This window comes from Lemur catta, chromosome 1, assembly GCF_020740605.2.
Source record: "Lemur catta isolate mLemCat1 chromosome 1, mLemCat1.pri, whole genome shotgun sequence".
In the NCBI taxonomy this organism is placed as follows: Eukaryota; Metazoa; Chordata; class Mammalia; order Primates; family Lemuridae; genus Lemur; species Lemur catta.
Genome location: NC_059128.1, coordinates 280,418,750 through 280,437,835, shown reverse-complemented (window position 1 = coordinate 280,437,835; position 19,086 = coordinate 280,418,750). Strand labels below are relative to the sequence as shown.

The 19,086-nt window shown below is 34.6% G+C and overlaps 1 protein-coding gene across 1 annotated transcript in view; it reads left to right on the top strand.

Moving 5' to 3' along the window:
- BRWD1 (bromodomain and WD repeat domain containing 1) overlaps positions 1–19,086 on the top strand; it is a 111,782-nt gene that overhangs the window by 69,122 nt on the left and 23,574 nt on the right. The window contains exons 30-36 of the mRNA XM_045540682.1: positions 6,065–6,220; positions 6,441–6,561; positions 7,502–7,627; positions 10,986–11,058; positions 11,989–12,030; positions 13,858–14,004; positions 14,659–14,811. Of these exons, the coding sequence (XP_045396638.1) occupies positions 6,065–6,220; positions 6,441–6,561; positions 7,502–7,627; positions 10,986–11,058; positions 11,989–12,030; positions 13,858–14,004; positions 14,659–14,811 (818 nt within the window). The remainder of the gene's footprint in view (positions 1–6,064; positions 6,221–6,440; positions 6,562–7,501; positions 7,628–10,985; positions 11,059–11,988; positions 12,031–13,857; positions 14,005–14,658; positions 14,812–19,086) is intronic.

Here is a 19,086-nt window from a genome sequence, read left to right as displayed (position 1 = left end):
CATGAGATTTTGCTTTGTCTGCCCCAGAGGCCAGCCCTTTTCCTTTATGTTTTATTCTCTGTCATAGCTCCATCAACTATTGTATAGCTTTATTTTTGAAATAATAATATTTTTTCAATAATGGCACTTTGGAAAGTCACCAGTAACTGTTAGATTTTCTTTTGAGTGTAGCAACTTACATATGTGGTAGTACCCAGCTATATGGAAGGATGTTTTGCAATGTATAAAGCATATAATACAAAAGTAAAAGCTAACATTTTTTTGAGGTCTCGTTCTAAGAACTTCATATGTATCAACTCATTTAATCTTAGAGGTTGATGCTTTATTATGAAATTTACAGATGAAGAAACTAAGACTCAAGGGGTTTTAAGTGACTTGTCTAAAGTCTACATCTAGAAAGGATAGGAGCTTGCATTCTATCTAACTAAATCCATATGGCTCCAGCCAGTGCTTTTAACTGCTGTTTACAGCTACTTCACTGTAAAGGATATTACAAATCAATGAGAACACTCTTATAAAGAGCTCTTACGTGTTAATGAGACCAATAAACCTTTAGAATAATTGTCAAAAGATATGAGCAGGCAGAAAAATAGGGAGGCTCTATTATTAGGTCAAGGAAATATATACTAAAATAACAATAAAGTATCAATTTCACCTGTCAGATTTTAGATCAAGAAGTTTATCTTCTATTGATGTTTTTCTCCTTTTATTTAACATTTTCAAGAAAATCTTAGTATTTGCATCGTGTCTTATTTTTTTTTTAAATATGTGCTCTTCATTTTCAATTTTTATTGCACTTTTAAGAATTTTATTTTGATGCTGGGTGTGGTGGCCCACACTTTTAATCCTAGCAGTTTGAGAGGCCAAGGCGGGAGGATCGCTTGAGGTCAGAAGTTCAAGACTAGACTGAGCGAGAGTGAGAACCCCATCTCTACAAAAAATAGAAAAATTAGCTGGGTGTGGTGGCATGCGCCTATAGTCGCAGCTACTTGGGAGGCGGAGGCAGGGGGATGACTTGAGCCCAGGAATTTGAGGTTGCAGTGAGCTATGACGAGGCCAGAGTGGTGACAGAGTGGGACCCTGTCTCAAAAACAAACAAATAAAACTTCATTTTGAAATAATTTCAGATTTACAAAATGTTACAAAAATAGTACAAAGAAATTTCCAACTATCTAGATTTCTCATCTTACACAGCTAGCACAATTCAGTTATGAAAATCAGGAAGCTATCACTGATATAACAGTACCATTACCTAACCTATTTATTCACATTTTATCTGTTTCACTAATGGCCTTTTACATTTTGGATTTAATTGCCATGTTGTCTCACTCTCTTTTAATTTGGGATTCCTTGGTCTTTCATTCTTTCATGACCATGACACTTTCGAAAATTGCTGGGCAGTTATTTTGTAGAATTTCTATTGGTTTGGGTTTGTTTGATGTTTCCCCTTGATTAAATCCAGGTTTTGCATTCTTGGCAAGAGTGTCAGAAAAATGATGTGTGTCTTTCTCAGTGCATCATCTTAGGAGCCGCATGATACCAATTTGCCCTGTACTGGGTGTTAATCCTAATCATTTGATTTAGGTGATATCTGTCAGGTTTCTCCCCTATAAAACTACATACTTTTTTCTTTGTCATTTTTGTCTCATGAGGATGTATTTATATGCTGCAGATAATCCTGTTTCTTATTTTATTTCTACTATTTTTAGCATCTGTTCATGATTTTCACCTGAAATAATTATTATTATTATTTTTTTGGAGACAGACTCTCCCTCATTTGCCCTGCTGTGAGCTAGGCCGTGGCGTCAACCTAGCTCACAGCAACCTCAAACTCCTGGGCCCAAGCTATCCTCCTGCCTCAGCCTCCTGAGTAGCTGGGACTACAGGCATGCGCCACCATGCCTGGCTAATTTTTTCTATATATTTTTAGTTGTCCAGCTAATTTTTTTTTATTTTTTATTTTTTAGTAGAGATGGGGTCTTGCTCTTGCTCAGGCTGGTCTCGAACTCCTGAGCTCAAATGATCTGCCCGCCTTGGCCTCCCAGATTACTAGGATTGTAGGCGTGAGCCACTGCGCCCGACCTGAAATAATTATTAAATACTACAACGTTTGCCAAATAATAGTTTTCTGTTTTCATTGTTTCTTTTACATGTATTAGTTAGAATTTTACTATAATATGCATCACCCTTTCTATTTATTTATATTAATATATACTCGCATTTTTGTAAAATAATATCTATATTCAGTTGTTTATTTCGTTGCTACATTATCACAGATTTGGCCATTGGGAGCCCCTTCAAGTTGTCTCCTATGTCCTCTTGATGTTTCTTTTTATCACTTTTGATATTTCCTTACTTTCTGGTGTTCACCTTGTGCTTTGCTCACTCTGGCTGTATAATCAGGCAGTTTTTCGTGGAGCCATGATCTGTTTTATTGGAGAATGGTATTTAGAAACCAAGGGTATTTCTTATTGGTGAATAATATTCCATTGTATGGTTAATACCACATTTTATCCATTCAGTAGTTGGACATTTGTTTTTTTTTAAATTTAAGTTTTAATTATTATGGGTACATAATAGTTGTATATCTTTAATAGGGTACATGTGATGTTTAGATACAGACATACAGTATGAATTAATCAAATCAAGGTAATTGGGGTATCTAGCACCTCAGGCATTTATCATTTCTTGGTGTTAGAAACATTTCCATTTCTACTCTTTCAGTTATTTTAAAGTATGTCCTGACTTATTGTTGATTATAGTCACTTGGTTGTGCTAACAAATGTTGTTCATTCTATCTATATTTTTGCACCCATTAACCATCTCCACTTTATCCTTCTCTGCCCGATACCCTTTCCAGCCTCCGGTGACCGTCATTCTACTTATAGTCCCCATGAGATCAGTTGTTTTTCATATTTAACTCCCACATATGAGTGAGAACATGTGAGATGTGTCAGTCTGTGCTTGGCTTATTTCACTTAACATAATGTTCTCCAGTTCCATCCATCATTGCAAATGGCAGGATTTCATTCTTTTTTATGGCTATGTAAAAGTCCATTGTGTATATATACCACAATTTCTTTATCCGTTCATAAATTGATGGACACTTAGGTTGATTCTATGTCTTGGCTATTACAAATAGTGGTGCAGTAAACATAGGAGTTCAGGTATCTTTTCGATACACTGTCCCTCCTTTGGGGATATATACCCTGCAAAGGGATGTGCAGAAGAATGAAACTAGACCCATATCTCTTGCTGTATACAAAAATCAAATCAAAATGGATTAAAGATTTAAATCTGAGAACTGAAACTATGAAACTACTAAAAGAAAACATTAGGAAAATGCTTCAGGACATTGGTCTGGGCAATGATTTCTTGAGTAATAATACCCCAAAAGCATAGGCAGCCAAAGCAAAATTGGACAAATGGGATCACAACAAGCTAAAAAGCTTCTGTACAGCAAAGGAAACAAACAGTAAGGTGAAGAGACAATTCACAAAATGGGAGAAAATACTTGCAAACTATTTATCTGACAAGGAATTAATAAACAGAATATGTAAGGAACTCTAACAACTCAATAGGAAAAAAGCAAATAATCTGATTGAAAATGTGCAAAGAATCTGCATAGACATTTCTCAAAAGAAGACATAAAAATGGCCCATAGGTATATGAAAAAATGCTTAACATCATTAGTCATCAGAGAAATGCAAATCAAAACTACAGTGAGATACCATCTCACCCCAGTTAAAATGGCTTTTATCAAAAGGACAGGCAATAATGAATGCTGATGAGGATGTAGAGAAAGTGGAACCCTTGTACACACTTCCTGGGAATGTAACATATTACAGCCACTATGGAAAACTGTATGCCGGTTCCTCAGAAAATTAAAAATAGGACATTTGGGTTATTTCCACTTTTTGGCTATGAGTAATGCTGTGAACGTCACGTACAAGTGTTTATTTCTCTTCAGTATATGTGTAGGAATGGCATTACTGGGTCACATGGTAACTTGACATGTTTAACCTTTTGAGGAAGTGACAAACAATTTTCCAGAAAGCACCTGTGCCGTTTTATATTCCCAATAGCAGTGTTTATATGTGGGTTCCAATTTCTATACATCTGGACAGTACTTTTTTTGTTGTTTTTTTAAAATTATACCCTCCTAGTGTTTGTGAAATGTTATCTTATGGTTTTGATTTGCATTTCTCTGATGGCTAATGATATTGTGCAGCTTTTCATTTGCTTATTGGTCATTTCTGGATCTTTGGAGAAATGTTTATTCAAATCCTTTATTTTTTTTAATCGGGCTGTTACTTTTGTATATGATAATTTTGTTCTTTCTCTCATCTCTGTGTCTGTGGGCTTTCTTTGTTTTGCTTTGTTGTCTATTCACTGTTTTCAGTTTGGATAGTTTCTGTTGCGGTGTCTTCAAGTTTACTTTTGGAATGTCTGATTTGCTTTTATCACCATCCAGTGTAGTTTTCACCTCACACATTGTTTTCATGTCCAAAAGTTGAATTTGGGTGTTCTTCTAATATATCTTCCATGTATAATTTATTTTATGGACATGTAGAATATAACTATGTTTGTGGCTTTTCTGCTATTTCTAAAATCTTTGCCAGTTGTGTTTGGTTGATTATCATTTCTCACTATGGGTATGAATTTCCTGATTTTTCACATGCCTTGTAATTTTTAATTTATTTTTTGCCTGGTATGATTTGCAGAAAGTAATTTTTAATTTTATATCAGACTGTGAATTTTGCCTTGTTGAGTGGTGTATATTTTTGCATTCCTGTAAGTATTTATAAACTTTGTTCTCTGACACGGTTCAGTTTGTTGGTAACAGTTTTATCCTTTTAAGATATGTGTGGTGAGTTTGGAGCATTTCTCAGCCTAGAGCTAATTATTCCCCACTTCTGAGCAAGACCTTTTTACGTTGTCTATCCAGTGCTCTATGAATCATGAAGCTTTCCAGCCTGGCTGGTAGAAATAAACATGGTTCCTGGCCCCTTCGAGCACCAGGCCTTTTTTATCTGTAATTTTCATTTGCTTCTTTTCCTGGCTTCCTGTCATTTTTTTCACACACATGGGCTAATCAGTATTCAAGAGAATACTTGAGGGGGGACCCCTTTGCAGCTTTCTTCTCTCCTGTGCTTTGTTCTGTGAACTCTAGCTTCATGGTTCTCTGTGGACTCTTAAGTTCTGTCTCTTCACCTCGGGTAATTTGTGTGGTCCCACCTGGGTTCCTTTTTCTGTGTCATGGCCTGGCTGCGATGAAGACTAAGTTGTAATATGATATATAATGATATAATAGTTCTAAAAGCTGTTGAAGTTAAGAGCATTTAGAAAAAATTAAGCAATTGGTGCTATTTAAAATATGTGCTTGTAGGAATTTTAAATGATGTATTTTTAGAGGAAAAGCTCCCATGAGCATTCCCTCAACCATTTAATTTGTAAGCTGTTATAATGATGCCCTTCCCAATGCTCTTCTCCCCCATTGGAAACATGCTGAGTTAACCTGATAGCCAACATACACACAGACGACATTCCTTATCTGTATATTAAAACTGTTATATGATAAGCTAAAATATTTAGAGCTACCTCAGATTCTTTTCTTTGTTCTAGGAGTTTTAAAAAACTCCTCCTTACTTCATTTGCACTCCTTTAAAATTAAGGAAATTAGCCATTTGTCATGGTGGGATTATTTTACCAACATTCTTTTTAAAATTAATTTTTAGGCTTATATAAGTTTAGAATTTTTAATATTGTCAAATTTAATTTGTTTTCAGAGGCCTCTGTGTTTTGTTTGCGTCTTTGAAGAAATAGACTGAAGCTGTGATAATTGCACCCTATTTTTAATTTTATTAGTGTAGGTAGATTGTACCTGAATTTAAGTAGTTTGGTAATCTCAATAAGTTTATAACAGTTGCAAATTTGAACTCTATTTTTGACTGTGGAGGTAACCTATTTTATAAGCTTTGAAAATTGAAAAGTATAATATGCATTTGTTTTTTGAATTGATGTTTTTCTCCCTTTTTTCTGTTCATTTTGCCGGGATCCATAGTTGATCCTCCTGAAGAATTAGGGGCTAGTATTTCTGTCACATCGGATGAGCTGGAGAAATTGCTTTACAAACCCCAAGATGGTGAGTGGGGTCAGAAATCAAGAGATGAAGAATGTGACCGAATTATTAGTGGGATAGATCAACTTTTGAATCTCGGTAGGTTTTTTAGGGTGAAAAGTTGCATTTTCAAGTGTTTCGTAAAAGCATTTTAAAATAGTACTATGATGGAAGTTGTGTTCTTTTCCATACTTTGTATTTACTTTTTGGTTTAGTCTGTAATGTTAAATGTAGCTCCATCTTATGAATGATTTGTAGAGAAGTATCACTTAGAGGTAATGGATTTATTGATTAAAAACTTGTCTGTCTTTCCTAACAGATATAGCAGCAGCTTTTGCAGGCCCGGTTGATCTATGCACATATCCGAAGTACTGTACTGTAGTAGCTTATCCAACCGATCTTTACACAATTCGAATGAGACTTGTTAATCGATTTTACAGGTTAGTAGAAACCTGCTTTCGAAATTGTTTAAAAAGCTATTTGGCCAGATCAACTAAGGTGAAGAAAGAGGTGGTAGAGTTGGGGGCTGATTAATATTATTTTCTATTTCTTTCTCCCCTTTCATTTAGAAATTATGTTAGATACCTATGGGTAAATGTGGGTTAAGCCAGGTATAATATCCAATACCATGTTTTAATCCTCAAGTTGTCTGTTTTTCTTAGAAATTATGTTTAAGTAGTTAGATACTGCATTTGTTTTTTATTTGAATGTTAAAATTCCTATTTAACTGCTTCATTTAAAAATAATATTTAATTAGTTAATAATTGGACTTTGGCTTTTGATGAAAGATTAATTTCCCACAGGCATTAATTTTTTATCTTTGGCTTCTAGAGCACTCATAACTATAAAACTTACTATCCTTTATGGTTTTTATAGCAGTTGATGGTGTTTTATTTTTTATAATTCAACTGCTTTAAGAAATTACCATTACAAAGGTCTCCTTGAGTCCACATTATTGATGTAATTTATCTCTGTAATGAAACACTGGAATGTGCATTCAAATCAGAACCACTTTGCCAGTTGACAGTGAAATTGACTCTTAGGTTGATGATATTATATTTAATGTATTTTCTTCATTGAGTTTCAACAGCTTCAAAGGCAGTTTGAAAAGGGATGGTTGCTTTGTTGGTTTTCTGTATGTGATTTAGTGATTTGTTAAAATTTTGGTTTCTAAATTTTATGCACTTCAGTGTCCAATATAGTTGCTTATGACTGTGATCAAGTGGACAGCGTTAGAAGATTATTCATTATAACTTTGCAGTTACGGTATAATTAACGTCATGTTGGTTTAATTCATATGCCGAGGTGTGGGGTTTTTTCTTTATTACTTTTCTGTCTTTTCATTTTCTAAGCCCTGAATTGCTTACTTTATTTTGAAAGGAGGCTGTCTGCATTAATTTGGGAAGTCAGATATATAGAACATAATGCCAGAACATTTAATGAACCTGAGAGTGTAATTGCAAGATCAGCTAAAAAGATAACTGACCAGCTTTTAAAATTTATCAAGTAAGTGATCTCATATTATAGATGTTGTGTAAAAGTTACTTTGCACATTGTGTTCTTAACCATCTAGTTTTTACTTTTTATTCTCTGAACTATATACTTTTAATGTTTTACTTTAGATGACATTTTTACATATTTATGATTATAATTTCAGTAAAGAAATGGGAAATTGAACAATTCAGTTTTTCAGCTTTTTACAGTTTTGAAATAATTTCATACTACAGGGTTGCCATGTGCTCTTCATGTAGTCTCCCCTTAGGTTAACATGTTACATAACTATGGTATACTTAACAAAATGTTAAAATTAATCTTGGTACAATACTATTGACTAAGTCAAGCGTAGAATTTATTTGAATTTCACTAGTTTTTACGCCAGTATTCTTTTAATGTTTCAGAATGCAATCCAGAATCCTCATTGCATTTAGTATTTCGTTTTCTTAGTCTGCTTCAGTTTTTTTCTTCAGTCTTTCCTTTTCTTTAGGACCTCATCATTTTTGTGAATGTTGTTTACTTATTTTGTAGAATATACTTAATTTGGGTTTGTCTGATATTTTCTCATGATTAGATTCAGTTCTAGTCTATTTTTTAGGTTTTTTTTTAAATTTCAAAATATTACAGGGGTACAGATGATTTTGGTTACATGGATCACTTTTGTAATTCTTGAGTCAGTGCTATAAGTGTGCCCATCACCCAGATAGTGTTCATTGTACCTGTTAAGTAGGTTTTCTCCCATCCCTTCTACTCCCCTTCCTCCCTGCTTAATTTCCACTGAGTTTTACTTCTCTCTCTGCACATGTGTGCTCATAGGTAGTTCCAATTTAATAGAGTACATGTGGTGTTTGTTTTTCCCTTCTTTAGATACTTCACTCAGGATAATGGTTTCTAGTTGCATCCAAATTGTTGCGAAAGGCCTTAATTCATCCTTCTTCATTGCTGTATTCATCATAGTGTTCCATAGTGATCACATACCACATTTTGTTAATCCACTTATGAATTGATGAGTACTTGGGTTGATTCCACATCATTGCAACTGTGAATTGTGCTGCAGTGAACATTCAAGTGCAGGTGTCTTTTTGATAAAATAACTTCTTTTCCTTTGGGTAAACACTCAGTAGTGGGATTGCTGGATCAAATGATAAATCTGCTTTTAGTTCTTTGAGGAATCTCCATACTGTTTTCCATAGTGGTTATATTAGTTTGCAGTCCCACCAGGGGTGTATAAGCGTTCCTTTCTCTTTGCGTCCACACCAGCATGTATTACTTTGGGGCTTTTTAATAAAAGCCATTCTGACAGGGGTAAGGTGATATCTCATTGTAGTTTTAATTTGCAACTCTTTGATAATTAGTGACATTGAGTATTTTTTTTCATATGTTTATTGGCCATTTGTCTATCTTCTTTTGACAAACTTCTATTCACGTCTTTTGTCTACTTTTTGTTGGGCTGTTTTTTTTTCCTTGCTGATTTCCTTGAGTTCTTTGTAGATTCTGGTTATTAGCCCTTTATTGGATGTTTAGCTTGCAGATACTTTCTCCTATTCTGTAGGTTGTCTGTTTGCTCTGTTGATTAAATTCCCTTAGCTGCGCAGAAGCATTTTAATTTAATCAAGTCCCATATATTTGTTTTTGTTGTGCTGTGATTGCCATTGGGGTCTTCTTTATAAACTCTTTGCCTAGGCTGTTATCTAGAAGAGTTTTTCCAACATTTTCTTCTAGAATTCTTATGGTTTGATGTCTCACATTTAAGTCTTTGATCCATCTTGAATTAATTTTTGTGAGTGGTGAGAGATAGGGATACTGTTTCATTCTCCTACATGTGGCTATCCAATTTTCCCAGCACCATTTATTGAATAGGGGGCTTCTTTTCCCCAGTGTATATTATTGCGTGCTTTGTCAAATGTCAGTTGGCTGTGTGTGGATGGTTTTATATTTGGGTTCTCTGTTCGTTCCATTGGTCTATGTCTCTGTTTTTGTGCGAAATACCATGCTGTTTTGGTTACTATTGCCTTGTAGTATAGTTTGAAGTCTGGTAAGGCGATGCCTCCAGATTTGTTCCTTTTGCTTAAGATTGCTTTGGCTATTCAGGCTCTTTTCTGGTTCCAAATGAAGCACAGAATTATTTTTTCTAGATCTGTAAAATACGACGTTGGTATTTTAATGAGGATTGCATTGAATCTGTAAATCACTTTGGGGGTAGTATGCACATTTTAACAATGTTGATTCTGCCAATCCACGAGCATGATATGTTTATCCATTTATGTTGTCCGTGATTTCTTTCCTCAGTGTTTCATAGTTCTCTTTGTAGAGATCTTTCACCTCCTTAAGTATATTCCTAGGTATTTTATTGTCTGTGTTGGTGCATAGGAATGCTACTGATTTGTATACATTGATTTTGAACCTGAGACTTTGCTGAATTTATTTATCAGTTCCAGGAGACTCTTGGTAGAGCCTTTGGGGTTTGTTTTATGTCCTGTGAAGTGTTTTTACATGTGTGAATATTCCATAGATTTTTTGTACTAAATCAGTTTGGAGTCATAGAATGAAAACTGACTTAGAAATTGAGACCTACATTCTAGTCTAATCTGTTCTAGTGAACATTCTTTGGGACTTTGGACAAATTACTTAGTTTGAATTTCCTTTAACATTAATGAGTTTTGCTGTATGGTCTTAAATGCCCTTCTCATATAGCTGTGAAAATTCTTTGAAAGAATTAGAGCAATTAATTTATAAACAGTCCCATCATTTTCAACATCTAGCTAAAAACTGAGGAATAAATGATTCCTGTCAAATTTCTTGGGTTGATTCTGTCCCAAGTTTTGGGGACTCAGATTTAAGTTATCTCCTCCCCAGAATCACCTTCTTTTTCTACTTCAGGAAAATCACATATCCATTTTTGTCTCCTTTATGCCTATATTTCCCTACTCAGCATTCTTTTTTCTCTTGTGTATATAGTGAGCTTAAGATATTATTTTCTTTTAATTTGTTTCCTTGTTTTCTTCTGTTCTCTTTTATCTGAAGTCAACCATTTTTCTGGTACTTACTGTATGAATACTACTGGTGATGACACCTAGAAAAGCTCATCCATATATTCATACAGTTGAGGTCATACATGTGTTATTTCTGGATTACCAGCTTAATTTCTGTACATAAATAACTTTAAAAAAAAAGAAAAACCTTTAAGATTCTAAATTAGCATTTAATATAGCCAGTTGTTTCCACAGAGGGTTGGGTCAAAACCTAGTATTCTTGTGTTTGAAATTAGGTATGTATAAGTTGGGAAACGGTTTGTATTTTAATGTTTAATTTGAATCCTTGGCAATATAAGTACATCTGCATACTATTAAAATGAAAATTTGTTTTTTAGGAATCAACATTATACAAATATATCAGAACTTTCTAACACGTCTGAAAACGATGAGCAAAATGCTGAGGATTTGGTATGAAGTTTGTTTTTACAATTATTTTTGTTAATTTCAAATGGTAATTTAAAAAGTGAAGTAGAAGATGTTACCTAATATGAATTCTTGCTATATTGCAATGAACTATGAAAATAGAGCATTTGATAAAAATATAGTTTTTTTAATTTTCTAGATGATCACTGAAATAATTTGTTTTAGCCAATATTAAAATATATCTAAATGAATAACTTTAGGTGTGGAATATATTCTCTTTCTAAATTTTAGCTAGTGAAAGGTGTATTATAAAAAAGACCTTAGAAGTTTTTTTGGTAAAACCAATACTTGAGTGTTGGGTTTAATCATAATTAAAGACTAGTGAACCTGACCATTCTCAAAATGCCCTAATGACCTTCACTTAAGATGGTGTTGGAGTGTAAGGTCATGGGCATATATAGCAATAGTGTTCTGTAATTTTACTTTATACAGAAGTAGTCTGTGGTAGGAAGTTGCAGCAAAGATGTTCTTTAGAGATAATACAGTGTTAATTTCTACAAACCCTTATTACAGATTTTTTTTCTTAACATATATTAGAATAAAAATGGATATACTAATAAGTGATTTAGGGAATAAGAAAATGTCCAAGAACTGTAGGAGACTATAAGTTTTTAGGGTTTTATGGATAGAGGCAAAACACAGTTTTTCTGTTTAGGAAATGCACAAAGCATCTTTTTATAGCTATAATTTTGAATTTTGCGATTAATAGCTGTTCTTAGGGAATGAAAAGGATTATTAAGAATGGTTGGTTTTTCGAAGCCTGGGTGCCACAAAGATCCATCTGATAGAGTCTGTCTTTGGAGTTTTTTGTTAATATGTTACAACTGTGGTAAGATCAGATGTCTTGATATGTTTTTTTATTAAGAGTATTTCTAATGAGAATAAATAGTTAAGGTGCTCTGATTTTATTCCTAGGATGATAGTGATCTTCCTAAAACATCTTCTGGAAGAAGGAGAGTAAGTTATTCTGCATGATTGACTTTTGTGGTTTGTTCTTTGTTTTAAAATCCAGTTAAGATTTCAGATTTTGTCTTTGCAAAGTTATATTGCCAAAGATTTTGAATATTTTATAAGAAAAATGGGGGAAATCGCTGGAAAGTTTTAGTGGAAGAGTTGGGATTTGAACTGTATTCTCTCTGAGCTGGAGTGAATAAGAGAATTAAAAAATGGGGGATAAGCCCTGAAAGGGACTCAAGGTTTAAAAAAAAAGTAGGGGATGTTAAAGCAAAAACAAGAAAAAGTAGGAAAGTATGACATGTTCATGGGTTAGTAAGGGCACTGGCTTACGGGCATAGAGGTTGGATATTGGAGTGAGCAAAGTGGTTATGTCTGGCCGTTGTGTTGGGGGTAGATTATGGTAATGTTGAAATCCAAGGGCTTCATTTAAATTTAAAGTAGGTAATCAATTGCATGGCCAAAATAGATAAATAGAATTTGAAGGAGAAGAAGATGAGTTTTAAAGGAGATGAGTTAGAAGTTCATTGCAGGAATTTAGAGTGAAGGATGGGAACCTAATAAAGGATAATGTTTGCAATAGAGAGGAAGAGAAAATGATGAGACCTTTAAAAGGGAATATTACCCAGGATTTAGTGATTGAACTTTTTTTAAAAAATGGGGAGTTTTTGGGAGATGAGGTTGAGGTATTGAAGGAGAAGGATGTATGGAAATAAGTTTAGGAAATTGGGTACTTACAATAAATAGGATGTCATCAGCAGCCCTTGAAGTTCTAATATAATAGGTTAGTTAAAAGTAAAGGTTATTTATTAATGTGAAAATGCTTAAAATATTTTAACCCAGGTATTTTTAAATATCCAAATGCTCCTAAAATTTAAGCCTTTTATAAAATAATTTTTACCATGTGCATGCCCCAAATAACATTGAAAAGTTAGACCTGAAATAGTCTGATTCGTCATTTTCATATAATTTTATTTCTAAACAGACTCCCAAGTTTTTAATATGTTTGTATGCTATGTTTGCTGTAGCAAATGACAGATTTAGTTGCTTAAATTATAAAAATGTATTACCTCACAATTCTGTAATTAGAAGTTTGCATGGGTCCAACTGGACGTAAATCATGGTCTTGGCATGGCTGGAAACTCTAGCGGGGGAGAGTTCTTTGTGTTTTCCAGCTTCTAGAAGCTGTCCCCTTCCTTGGCTACAGGGTCCCTTCTTCCATTTTCAAGCCAACAGCATAGCTTCTCACAATCTGTCTCTGACTCCCCTGCTTCCTTCTTAATAATGACCTTTTTGATTACATTGGGCCTGTGCAGTTATCTAGGATAATCTCCAATCTCAAGGTCCATAATCTTAATTATGTCTGCAAAGTATCTTTCATAGAGGGTAACAGAGTCATAGGTTGTGAGGATTATGCTGTGGACATCTTTGGTGGGGCCATTTTACTGCCTGTCACAGTATGAAATACACTTCATATTTGCTGAAAACAAATTTTATAAACTTGGAAGGAGAGAGGTTATGGAATAGCCTTTCACTGAATAATGTGCTCTTGCTAGAGCATGCTTTTCATAGTTAACCCTTTGATTTTTCTGAAATTGGCAGGTTATATCAAAATGTGTTATATGGCTAGTTTTAAAATTTTGTTTCTAGAAAAATGTGTGACATTATTGGGTTTTTACAGAAAAGTTGATTTTTCTAACTGTAGCCACAGTTCTTATGGCACACAGTACAGAAGACAATAGCTCAGTTGCATTTTACTATAGTCATATACCATTGTGATTTTTTTCCTAAGACTGAAAACACTTTTAACTCTTGCGAATGTATTTTTAGGTCCATGATTGGAAAAAAAGGAGCAGCAGAGCTACGAACTGTGTTGAAAGCAACTGGAAGAAACAGTGTAAGGAACTAGTGAACTTAATTTTTCAATGTGAAGATTCTGAACCGTTTAGACAACCTGTTGATTTGGTTGAATATCCAGTAAGTTTTCATTGTTGAATGTTTGGGGCTTTTCTTGTTTTGTGGTGAGGAGATTGGGGTAGAGGTATTTAAATTAAGCTTTAAAGAGTAAGATGCATAGGCTTTATTTTAACTTCTTTTCTCTATAGTTAGCTGTAGAAATGTTGTTTTACATAGTTTTCTTGAGTTTACAGACACCCTTCACTCACTTAAGAATTTAGAAATAGTTAACCATTGTTGTGTAATAATGGGAGGGTTCTACATAGATCTCTATTATCTAAATAGGCTCAGCACCAGGAAAACTATGAATTGGATAAAAGTATCTGTTTTTACTTCTTAAATAGGGGAATTGGAAGATGACCTTAAAAAAAAAAAAAAGATTATAACAGCACAGATTTACTGTAGAAAGCTTGGAAATTACAGAAGAGTGTAACTCAGGAAATAAATAAAATCCATCCCATGTCCCAGTATCAAGATATAGACATTAACATTTGGTATATTTCTTTCTATCTTGTCTTTGTGTATGTACCTCTTTTTAAATATTGTTAATGAATCTTAAGATCCTTCTAATCTTTTCTCTCTTCTATCATTTCAAATGTATTGGAGATTGAATGCATTTACGTTTCTAAAAGCAGAAAATGAATTTGTAAAGTAATTATTGTTTTTAAAACCTAGGACTACCGAGATATTATAGATACCCCAATGGATTTTGGAACAGTAAGGGAAACTCTAGATGCGGGAAATTATGACAGCCCTTTGGAATTTTGCAAAGACATCCGGTTGATATTTAGCAATGCAAAAGCATATACACCAAACAAAAGATCAAAGGTAATTTTTTAAGTGGTTTATTAAAAAAAGTGTGCCTGATTTGTGTAGATGATTTTCTACTTGCTGCAGAGGTTGGGTCATTAAAGATAAGTAATAAAGTAAAACAACTATAAAGAATAGAGCTTCTGCTGCTGCCCAGGTATCTTCAGTTTTTGCCTTAAAACAATTGATGTTGGCCGGGCACGGTGGCTCACACCTGTAATCCTAGCACTCTGGGAGGCCGAGGCGGGAGGATCATTTGAGCTCAGGAGTTTGAAACCAGTCTGAGCAAGAGCGAGACCGCATCTCTACTTAAAAAAAATAGAAAGTATCTAGACAACTAAAAATATATATAGAAAAAATTAGCCGGGCATGGTGGCGCATGCCTGTAGTCCCAGTTACTAGGGAGGCTGAGGCAGAAGGATTGCTTGAGCCCAGGAGTTTGAGGTTGCTGTGAGCTAGGCTGACGCCACAGCACTCTAGCCCAGGCAACAGAGCAAGACTCCGTCTCCAAAAAAAAAAAAAAATTGATGTTTATTATAATCTCTGGAAGTTTTATGAGCACATGAGGATTGGGTGGGAATAAGGGTACCAGTAGAAAGCAAACAAATTTGATACATAGAATAAGAGTCTCTGTTTTATACATGTAGAGATCTTAAAAAATGGACTTAGAAGCATTGACAGAGACTGGAAGAATATTAAAAGTATTGAAAGGCCATGCTTAGTGGTTCAAACTTGTAATCCCAGCACTTTTGAAGTCCAAAAGGGTATGGATCACTTGAAGGCCAGACCCTGTGTCTACAAAAAATAAAAATAAAAAAATTAGCCAGATGTGGTGTGTGCCTGTAGTCCCAGCCTCTCAGGAAGCTTAGGTGGATAGATCACTTGAGTCCAAGTGTTTGAGGTTACAGTGAGCTATGATTGCACCACTGTGCTCTAGCCTGGGTGACAGAGTGAGACCTTAAAAAAATATAAATAAAAAATAAACTAATAATAAATAAATTAATAAAAGCGAAATCTGAAGTGGGAGTGAGACAACTGATAGCATGCTAATATTTTGGATCCAAAGAAGCAACACGTGAGCTATCTGATTAAGACCACAAATAGAACGTTCCTAAATTTTTGTTAACATGTTAAATGTTGGACTTTTCAAAGCTTGATGAGGTATAATAAACATGTCAAAATTTACATGTCATGTTCTCAGTGAATTTTCACAAACATTACACCTTTGTGTTGGGTATTTAAAAAAATAATAAGATCTAAAGTAAAACACTTGATATCTTTACAGCATTTTTTTGTGTTTATAGTCAGTTACTGTTACTGCTAATTAACTATCTTGCCTTAACTCCACTTCCTCCTCGTTACTTAATATTAGACTACTCCTGCATTACTACTTCTAGTCTCAATTTGAGAATTCTTTTGTTGCATTTTATATCCAAATTGCTTGTTGGGTCAGTTTAACATTCAATTCTAACATTTTTTCAGGCTTGGGTTTTTGTCGTATTCACCATTTTTTAAGACTGTATCTTTTTTTTCCAGAGAGAAAATGAATTTCACTTGTGTCTACCTTCCATCCCCCTTAAGAAATACGTTTTAGGACACATACCATACAATTCATCATTTAAAGTGTACAATTCAGTAGTTTTTGGTATATTATCAAATGTGCAAAGTTGTGGTTAAATATATATAACAACATTTGCCATTTTAACCATTTTTAAATGTGAAATTCAGTGGCATTAATTATGTTCACAAGATTTCTAAAATTTTATCACCCTAAGCAGAAACTCTGAAACCATTTATCAATAATTCTCTATGTCTCCCTTTTTCCCCCAGCACTTGGTAACCTTTAACCTATTTTCTGCCTGTATGAATTTGCCTATTCTAGATATAAACATACAGATCATGCTGTATTTGCCCTTTTGTGTCTAGTTTATTTCATTTAACGTATGCCTTAAAGGCCTGTGTATGTTGTAGCATATATCAGAAATTTATTCCTTTTGATGGCCAAATAATACTCCAGTGTGGGTATACAACACATTCATTCATCTGTTTGATGAACAGGTTGGATTGTTTCTACTGCTTGGCCATTAGGAATAATGCCACAGTGAATTTTGGAATACAAATATCTGTCAGAGTCCTTGCTCTCAATTCCCTTGGGCGTATACCTAAGAGTAGAATTTCTGGGTCATTGGGCAATTCTATGCTTAGCTTTTCCAGGAACCCCACTACACTGTTTTCCATAGTGGCTACACCATTTTACATTCCCATTGGCAATGTACGAGGGTTCCAGTTTCTTCACATCCTCAGCAACACGTCTGTTTTTAGAGATTTTTTTTTAATTGTAGCCATCATAGGAAGTGTGAGGTGTTATTTCGTTGTGTTTTGATTTTCATATGATTTATTGTATTAAAAATTGTACCTGGGATTTGTTTTAATCAAGAATGATAAGACATGCAGATGCAGAAATGATTGTCATGAAGAATTTTATACTTACAGAACCCTAGAAACAGGAGGCATGGTAACACTACACAGGGAAAAGTGAGGAAGGACCAGGGTCTGTCAGGAGACGGAGGGGAGAACAGGGTAGGGCGTGGCCCCAGAGCCTTTATTGGGTTTTCATGGGAAAGCAAGGCAAGGCAGAGCAGAGTAAGCAGTTTAGGATTGGCTAGTTAGAATAATTTCAGCAGGCTTTTGGCTATAGGAGTGGTTTCTAGTGTTTTGGTACCTAGCTCTGGGGTACCTTAGGGCTGGGGCAATATTGGCTTGTTGTATGAGAGTTTGATAAATGACATAGACGGGGGGATATGGGTTCTGGATTCGTTGCTTTGTATATCAAAGGTATACAGCAGAGTCATTTGCTCTCTCTAGGGATTATCTTGCTGTGGGAAGGGTAGTCATCTATCCAGGATCAAGTCTCCAAATGCTAAAGTATCAAGAATACAGAAAATACAGTTTGTTCACTAATGATGTTTAGCATCTTTTCATGTGTTTATTGGCCATTTGCATATCTTCTTTTGAGAAATGTGTATTCAAGTCCTTTGCCCATTTTTAAATTGAACTGTTTATTTTTTGTTAGTTATAGTTCTTTACATAATCTGGATATTAAACCCTTATCACATACATGATTTCCAGTATTTTTTCCCATCCTCTGGGTTGGCTTTCCACTTTGTTGGTAATGTCCTTTGTACAGAAGATTTTCATTTTGGTGAAGTCCAATTCATGTATTTTTTTTCTTTTGTTTCTCATGCTTTTGGATTCATATCTTAAGAATCCATTGCCAAATCCAACATCATGAAGATTTATCCCATGTGTTTTAAGAGTTTTATGGTTTAGCTCTTATATTTAAGTTGTTGATGCATTTTGAGTTAGTATTTGTATGTGGGATGAGGTAGGGGGCCCAACCATTCTTTTATATGTGGAAGTCCAGTTCTTTCACAGCCATCTTTTGAAGAGACTATTCTTTCTCCATTAAATAAGCTTGGCACCTTTGTTGAAAATTATATGAGTTTTTCTGAACTCTCAATTCTGATCCATTGGTATATATGTTTATATCTCTCTCTCTTTTTGTGTGTATATGTCTACGTGCCAGTAACACAGTTTGGCTTACTGTAGCTTTAAGTTTTGAAACTAGGAAGTGTGAGTCCTCTAGCTTTGTTCTTTTTTGGTTTTGGCTACTCAGTCCCTTGTAGTTCATTATGAATTTGAGGATCAGCATTTCCATTTCTGCAGAGAAGACTATTGGAATTTTGTTGGGATTGCATTGACTGTGTAGATTGCTTTGGGTAGGGTAGTATTAACATCTTGACAATGTTTAATCTTCCCATCTGAACATGGGGTGTCTTTACATTTATTTAGGCCTTTAATTTCTTCTAGCAATGTTTTGTAGTTTCAGTGTACAAGTTTTACACCTCCTTGGTTAAATTTATTCCCAGTTTTTTTTTTAATATTTTAGATGCTGTTATAAATAGAATTGCTTTTTTTTAAATTTAATTTAATTTTATTTTTTTGAGACAGAGTTTTGCTCTGTTGCCCGGCTAGAGTGAGTGCCGTGGCATCAGCCTAGCTCACAGCAACCTCAAACTCTCCTGGGCTTCAGCGATCCTACTGCCTCAGCCTCCCGAGTAGCTGGGACTACAGGCATGTGCCACCATGCCCGGCTAATTTTTTCTATATATATTTTTAGTTGGCCAGATAATTTTTTTCTATTTTTAGTAGAGATGGGGTCTTGCTCTTGCTGAGGCTGGTCTCGAACTCCTGACCTCGAGCAATCCACCTGCCTCAGCCTCCCAGAGTGCT